This window comes from Camellia sinensis, chromosome 12 (assembly GCF_055761805.1).
Source record: "Camellia sinensis isolate YWXY chromosome 12, ASM5576180v1, whole genome shotgun sequence".
Classification (NCBI taxonomy): Eukaryota; Viridiplantae; Streptophyta; class Magnoliopsida; order Ericales; family Theaceae; genus Camellia; species Camellia sinensis.
The window spans coordinates 90,599,364-90,607,698 of record NC_138972.1 but is presented as its reverse complement, the minus strand read 5'-3'; the positions used below and the strand labels follow the sequence as shown (position 1 = coordinate 90,607,698).

The following is an 8,335-nucleotide window of genomic DNA, read 5'->3' as shown; positions in this document are numbered from 1 at the left end:
TGCACATCTTTTCGTAATTAGCCAAAAAATCATCCCAAACATATAAGTTTTTTTTACCTATTTTTTTACCCAAATAACCAAAAAATTACTAAATTAGTCTGTTCCCAAACGAGGCCTCAATATAATAATATAGACAATTGTGAGTTAAACGTCAACTCACATCCTTCGTTTTTTTGATAAATTATAAACACACTTTCTAAAATTTATTTAAATTATAAATTATTCTGTGTGATTTTAAAAATTACATTATGCCTCTTAAAATTTCTAATTTTATAATAAATAGGTCATTTTATTAGTAAATCATCAAGTCAATTAATCACTTTTAATAATGTTAAAATTTTATTTCAATTAATAATTTAAATAATTTTATTATTATATAGATGAATAGTTAAAATTTTATTTTTTTAATTAATTTCGTTAAATAAAAAATTTTAACCGAGAGGTATTTGTAAAAAGAAAAATAAAAAAGCGCTTTATAAGCCATCCAAAGCAACGTTACTAACCGCTCAGTGCAGTCTTCCCACTCGTACACGTTCACTTTCTAGCATTTCGCTTTTTAGCAGTCTACTCAATTTCTTCCTAGCGCTCAGTCGTCGGTGATGTCAAGCTCACAGCCGCCTCCGACGCTGTCGTCGTCTCTCAGCCATGACGTCGAGCAGAAGCTGATCCTGCAATCTCCTCCTCCAGCGGCGGCTCAGTCTTCGTCGTTCGTGCAGAAACCGGCTCAGCCGCCGTCGTCTATGAAGTCTCTCCGGCCCCCGGCGAGGCCCGGTTACGGAACAGTCGGCCGGAGATGCATTGTTCGTGCGAATCATTTTCTCGTCGATGTTGCTGATAGAGATCTCCACCACTATGACGTGAGAATCTCACCTGAATTTTATCTATATATATATATATATATATTTATGTATGTATCTGTTATCTGCTGTGTATTTGTTGATTTCATACATGTTGATCGAGTGATTAAATATTTATTTTTATTTCTATGCGTTTTTCTCTTCTTGTTTTCCTAGAGATTAATGGTTTGTTCTGTCTTGTTCTATTTGTATGCTCTGATAGTTACAGATTTTGATCTATATATTTATTTTTTAGTGTTCGTTTTTGTAACAGATTAACTATTTATTTATTTATTTTGTGTGTGGATTCGAATATTATTATTTGTCGCTCACTGTGCATTTTTTATTTGATTATTTTGTGCGGCGTTTTCATCTTCTATACATTCACTCCGAATGTAGAAAATGTGTAATGACCATGCGAATGTATGGAGATAGCACTGTTGATATGAATGTATATAACACAATTAGATAGCACTATTGATGTGAATGAATATAACACTATTGATTATGCATTCTACCAAAATTTCTTTCTGATTGTACATGATTATGAACAAGGATTGGGCTCTATTGTATAATATATTTTGGCATGTTTGATTAGTATGATTATAGCATAGGATTGGGATTGTTAGTCATGGACTCGCAATCATGCAGACATTCAATCCGACAAAATTGGTGAATATGATCATAATTTCAAATATGAAAGAAAAAAAAAATGAATACAAAATAAATAGTTATCTCACTAATTTAATTAGATAACTAATCCTATACTAATTTGTAGGAGTATTAATCATTTCAATATTAATTCTGTTAATCAAATAAGGACTTAGTGTATGTGTACCATCATGTATAACATATGCCTGTCTGTAGGCACAAGCCATATTGGAACATTTTAATCCGATTTTGTTTTGTTGCTGACATGGTTAATACTTGAATTTTGTGGCCAGTCAAATGTATCGAGTCTTTGGTTTCCAGTTTGCTTTGGGTTGCATTATAATTGGTTTCTTTCTACTTAGTTTCTTTGGTGGTTATTCTACAATTGTAATTATACAATTCCAATTGATGGTTTAGGTGACAATAGCACCTGAAGTTACCTCAAAGAAAGTCTGCAGGGAAATAGTGAATGAGCTTATTGCATCATATCAGGAGTCTCACTTGGGCAAACGATGTCCAGCTTATGATGGCAGGAAAAGTTTGTACACAGCAGGGCCATTGCCTTTTGTCTCTCAGGACTTTGTCGTAAATCTGGTTGAAAAAGATACTACCTCAAGGTGATTCCCCTACTTTCCTTCAGCATCTACTACTGTTGGTGGATACGTGCACGAGTATAGTGGATTATACAATTATTCTTGAAATGTAGACAAAAGGTTCAGGCTTACTGTGTATTTGCAAATTTATAAACGATTTTGTTTAATTTTCTATGTCAGATTGCAGAGGGGTCCTTGATTGTTTTTTGGTGACTGAAGATAATAAACATAATTCTCTCTCTCTCTCTCCCCCCCCGGCAGCCAAAGTTCTGTGAGTTGTTGGGCTCCTAAAAGTGTCTAGAAGTGTTGAGACAATGAATCTATTGTCCATTTCTCAGGCAAACTGTTTGCAGTCTGACGAAATATTTTACATCTGTTAGTCAATTTTGCAAATTATGTATTTATCTGTTTTTGAAAATTACCCTCGTGGTTCAATTAGTATTTAATGTCCTGTTTGTTCTAATTGCAGGAGAGAACTTGAGTTCAGGGTGGCAATCAAATTTGCTGCCAAAGCTGACCTCCATCACCTGCAACAGTTCCTATGCAGCAGACAACTTGATGTCCCCCAAGAAACTATACAAGTTCTTGATGTAGTTCTTAGATCAACTCCTTCAGATAAGTGAGTCTCATTTGACCTAAAAACAATTTGGCAAATTGTTGGTTTTTTGGTTTTTTAGCTTTCGAATGTTATTATTGTAATTGCAAGCGTGCCAGTAAGGATCAATCAGTCCTTATAGAAATTTAATTGCCAACTGATTATCAGACGATTGTGTTTTAGTTCTCTCAGCCTCAATGAAGAGGACTTTTACCGGTGGCTTGATTTAGGAGAATTAAACGAAATACCAATCAAATAAAGAACAACTGAAACATTTAATTAGAATGAAAAACTTACAATGATTCAAACTCAGCCTCGTAGAGGTTTATAGCGACAATCTACTTGAAAACTACTCCTATGAATGAAATGCAGTGTAGAATTTAAAGTACTGGAATGTAAAGAACATGACATGTAAAACTAAGTAAAGTAGAATAAGACTGGTTTTTTGGATCTAAGTCTGGGCCTTTTTCTAGGGCCTTCTCTGCTATTTATACTGCTTAAGGATGACCATCGAACTATATTTCCAACCGTCGAACTGCTCCTCCATGATCGCTGATCATGTTGCCTCAAGATTAGCTCCATTACGCCATCACTTGTAGTTAGGCTTCCCTCCTGAATTTGAATTCAAATGTGAGTAACCGAAGATGCCACGTCACTTTGTATTTCTCTGCTGATCCACTGCTACTCAGATCTCGTAATAACCAATATTAACTGACACGTGTAAGATCAAGATCAAAGATTTGAATAGTCTTCCCGTACTACCCTTACTTTGCCATGCGTCGAATTGTAATTGGCTTGTACAAAATATGTAGCCAATATTACCCCCCGCACTAATATACCCAATACTTGGTGATATTAGTGGATCAAGGTCTTTTTTCCACGTCTTAGAACGTGCATAGGTTTTGCATTTTCCCAGAAATGCAACTGTCATTTATCTGCATTAAACTCTCCTTCAATCTTTTGAACCCCCCGCCACCTTAGCATTCGAACAGACTGATACATTTTATGGCCGAATCAATTTTCTCTTCCAATGATCGAACACACGAAGAGTCATATGACGATGTTTTTCCCCCTCGAAAGAACCTCCATGCATTAATTAGCCACCTTTACCCACCTTTGTATATTCAGGTCATGGATGCCTTTGCAAATTATCAACCCTTGGACTTCGAACATATTGCCCTTGATCCTTCGATTCAGAAACTCACAAATATGGACATGGAAAGTTCTTCTTCTAACTCACCCTTGGACTACGAACAAACGGCTCTCAGTCCTTTGATTTAGAAAGTTACAAATATATACATGGGAAATTCTTCTTCACAATCCTCTGCATGGGACAAGGTTGCGACTTCTTCCTCTTCTGGTGCTTCCGACTGGACAAGCTGGTCAAAACCTGAGGCTTGTGATTTGAGAGAACGAATCAACCATCACTTTGTCAAATTTACTGACCCTTTAGAGTTCCCTTCTTATGCACGAAGCTCGGTGGTCTATCCCTACGTGCCCCTTGACCATCGACGCAGTTTGGAGGAGAATCTGCTTGTAGCATGGTATACATCCTCCATACCAACAAAGATAGTGCACGCCGCCCGACGCTTAGAAGAGGCACAAGGGTACAATCCATCATTCTTAGCCCAGAAGGCAAAGATTTGTTCTTCTGACTGGCTCGATTATATTAATGCCCTTGTTCCTTCTGCCCTTGTTCCATCTCCTGAAATAGAGGCATCCATACCTTCCCCTCCGTTAAATCCTTGCTGGACAGAGAGATTGAGGCTTGCCCTTTCCGCAGATAAGATCTTTCCACCCTATAAGCCTCCCCTTTCCCCTACTCCAATTGAGCGGAAGCAAGCTCAACTTCTGCTCGCGGCTTTTTCTCACTTGCCATTCAATGTTCTTGAGGACGAAGTCCCTTTTAAGAACCTTCGATGGGCTTGTGATATTCTGACTCGGGGTCATGTTCTCAATCCCCTCGCCCAAGCAGAACTTCACATGTTTTTGGACCAACTTCCATTGCTTCTCCACTAGCATCGGACCTCTATGGTCACCACACAATCTTTAGACCAACTTTCGTCCCTTCGAATTCATGCCCAGTACGAAGCAGAGAACTTCATTGAAGAATTCGATGATTTCAAGAACAAAGATTCTGCGTATTGGGATGACTTAAAGATAGACGAATTGGAACAAGGATTGAGAGAAACAACATTTGAAATAAAGGCTGAAGGAACAAGGATTAAGAGAAACAGCATTTGAAATAAAGGCTGAAGAGCTCTTTTACGAAGTGAGAGCACATCAACTCATGCAGCCAATGTTATAAGAAATAGAGGATAGAATAAAGAAAGAACATAAATTCATTGATCATTGTTGGACCAAATTTCATGATCTTGTCATTTATTCCATTCCCTATTTTTATGAGCTTGAGTTTGTACCCAAATAGGGCTATTCAATGTAATTGCTTTGGTTTTTAATACCACTAGGACCTTTTCTTTGTTTGGTATGGTTTGATCTTATCTCCGTTTGTTTTTTAAAAGCAAATTCAGAGCTTCGAACTGAACAAGCTTATCCTTCGAACTTGGACTCGATTGTTTTAAATGAAATACTAAAAGAACCAACAATGAACCTATCCAATTTATGGAATATAGTTAACAATTTTTGTTGATTTTATTTAAAATTGGTGCTTCGAATTTAACAATCTTACTCCTTAAAGCTTGTTTCGATCATAACCAACATATGGTCATGGTCAGTATGATTAATCAGTTTTAAATTGACCATTTTTCCTTAGAATAACAGTTTCAAAAAAAATATGAAAGCTCCTTTTTAGGGCTGCACTGTTTTAGTCTAGAAAGAAAATCTTTCTTAAATACAAACCAATTATTGGTTCTGATGTTTCGAACAGTAATTCTCACCCTTAAGGGATCTCAAGTCTTGCTTCGAAGGACATTACTTTCCTTGAGAAACCTAAAACAGGTCTTTAATTTCTTCGAAGTAAACTAATACCTAAGCACTCTTTCATCCATAAGTATGAAATGTACTTCGAAGCTGGCTTTTTAGCTTCGAAGTCATTTGTTATTTGACTTTTGGCGCCAAAATTTGGTTTCGAAGCCAAATACTTATTTCGAAGCTGGCTTCAACATCTGGGATGTGTTTTTCCCTCCAAAAGTATCAGTATTGGAGGAAGCTCGGTACTTAACGAATTACGCGACATGTCTTCCGGACACAAAAGTTTTTTTTCCTTTTAAAAACCCTTTTTATTTCGTGCTCTGAAATCATTCGCTCGTTCAATACACAAACCCTTTACCTCTACTGATCTTCCACTTCTCTCTGCTTCCCTTCTCAGCTTCATCCTCCGAAAAAGTGTTCTATCAATGGCTTCCTCTTCATTGAAAGTGCCAGTCATAGAGCGTGCGAGCCCATCTGTAACCCTGAAGAAGATCATCGATGTAGAATGTGAGAAGTACAAGGCTAGGGAGAAAAGTGTCATCGATGGACGCATCTTCATCCCTCGTCGTCATGAGCAACAAGACTATGTGCTTGGGCCAATATTCAAGAAGATCCTTACTAAGCTTTCAGCTCTATATCCTCGTCTAGAAGACCATTGTCTTCTTTACGAAGGTGGCCTTGACTAGAGGAACTGGAAGACGAATCGCCCCCACCGATGTTGGCCCACAGTGAGACCAGAGTGGCAAGAATAGTATGATCGAGTTGTCCCTAATAGGACTCTGGACCTTCAAGAACTCTGCTTTCTAGATGCCCTCCGATTATCCAGGTTAACTATTCCTGAAGACCCTTTCTTGATTCCTGCTGCTCTGTGCTTTTGGAACTCTGTTTTTAATTTCTTCCAATTTAGATGTGGGATGATGGCCCCTACTATCCTTGACATTTGCCATCTTTTAGGATTATCTCCCATTGGATCCCCCATTGGACCGGATTATCCTGACCTAGCAGTCCCTTTTTCCCTTCCTTCTCTTAACTCATCATATAGTGACTTTATCAAGGATGAGAATAGAAGAGATGGTTCTGTGACCGATAGGGAATTCTTTTCTTTCTTATTATATTGGCTTTGCAAATTCCTTTTTTGCACTTCCTCTCAAAGAATCATGCCCGAATTTGCCCCTCTTGCCAAAGCCCTTGTTTTACAGAAGAGGGTGGCTTTAGCTCCATACGTTCTAGGTCACGTATATAGAGCTTGTTCTCTTTTCTATGAGAAACCCTTAGATGCCAATCAAGGGGGGCCATTCTGGATTCTTCAGCTTTAGCTTTTTGCTTATTTCACTGAGTTACAATCCAAATGCCTTAAATTTTTTGAACCCAACCCTCCTACTCATGGCATGAGGCTAGCCAATGCTTCACTTTATCCTTCTACTTTTGCTTTTTACTTCTCATTCTTCCACCAACTTCCAGTTTCTCTTCCTTCCTACTGTTTTCATCCTTTCGAACCCATCACCATTGGCCCACTTTGGTTGAAGAATTTCTTAAGTGATAGAAAAGACATATAGGCTTCTATTTTAACCCCTAGAGAATTATTCATTGGGACCTTGAACCCCAGAGCTTATAAATGCATTGCTGAGCCCTACTGTCCTGCTTAATTTGCTAGATAATTTGACTTCTCACAAGGGGTCCCAATACCCCTCTACAGTAGTACCAATTTAAGCCTTACCACCAGGGATTTGAAAGTTCGACGGTCCAGACTGGAAGAGGCAACTTCTAAGTTTATACAAGACCTGATCGATTTTGAGTATATCCTTTTTCTTCCTCAAGGTAACATGTTGAAGAGGTACCACAACTGGTGGGCGACCAATATGGAAGTATACCTGGCCATTCCTCCTCAAGACCTACTGATGGTATTGGATGTGCCCAAGCCCAAAGAGGCTGGAATTGTTACTTCTTCCACTGCTCTTACCACTTCGATTCCTGTGACTGCTACTACACAGTCTGCCCCTGCTGCCTCAATTCCTCCTAGAATCACCCAAGCCGCCTCGAAGAAAGGTATACACTCTTGTTTCTTCTCCTTTTACCTTCTTTATAATGCTCTTGGCCTTATCTTTAGTTCTTCTTTTGCGAATGTGGTGTGGATGCCTCACAGGGAGAGTCTTCTCAGAAGATTCAAGCTCTAAATCTCCTAAAAAGCAAATGACAACAAAAGAAAATTAAGCTTTTACTTGAGCCTGAAAAGGAGGTACCTGAGGCTTAAGCAGAAGAAGAAGAAGAAGAAAATCAAGAGCAAGAATCACCCCTGAAAAGAAGGAAAAGAGTGACTGTCATTTCTTCTAACTTGATTCAAGATGAGACAATAATACAGAGAAAGAAGAAAAGAAAGATCACTATCTCTCATTCTGATTTTGCCGAAGATCCTGTATATGAGGCAGCTGCCAAAGTAATGGAGCAAGAACATTCTAAAGCCATAATCGTTTTCGAGAGAGCTGAGAAGAGACGGCGGCAACAATTTCTGAGAGATGAAGCTGCTGCTGCTGATGCATTACAAAAGGAAACTGCAAGAAGGCAACAAATTGCCGAACATTACTCCATTCGTAGCTCTCCTATTATTACCAACACTTCTGAAACAAGTAATTTCTTTTATGCTTCTGTTTTTTTTCCTTGTCAAATTTTGGTATTGAAACTTGACGTTACTTTACATTTCTTCTTCCTTTTGCAGCACCAATTACTGATTC

General features: G+C 38.2%; 1 protein-coding gene across 1 annotated transcript in view; it reads left to right on the top strand.

The window, feature by feature from the left end:
* Positions 1 to 478: 478 nt before the first annotated feature.
* LOC114280894 (protein argonaute 5-like) overlaps positions 479 to 8,335 on the top strand; it is a 32,013-nt gene continuing 24,156 nt past the window's right edge. Inside the window, exons 1-3 of the mRNA XM_028223301.2 lie at positions 479 to 857; positions 1,905 to 2,104; positions 2,550 to 2,699. Of these exons, the coding sequence (XP_028079102.2) occupies positions 600 to 857; positions 1,905 to 2,104; positions 2,550 to 2,699 (608 nt within the window). The 5' untranslated portion in view covers positions 479 to 599. The remainder of the gene's footprint in view (positions 858 to 1,904; positions 2,105 to 2,549; positions 2,700 to 8,335) is intronic.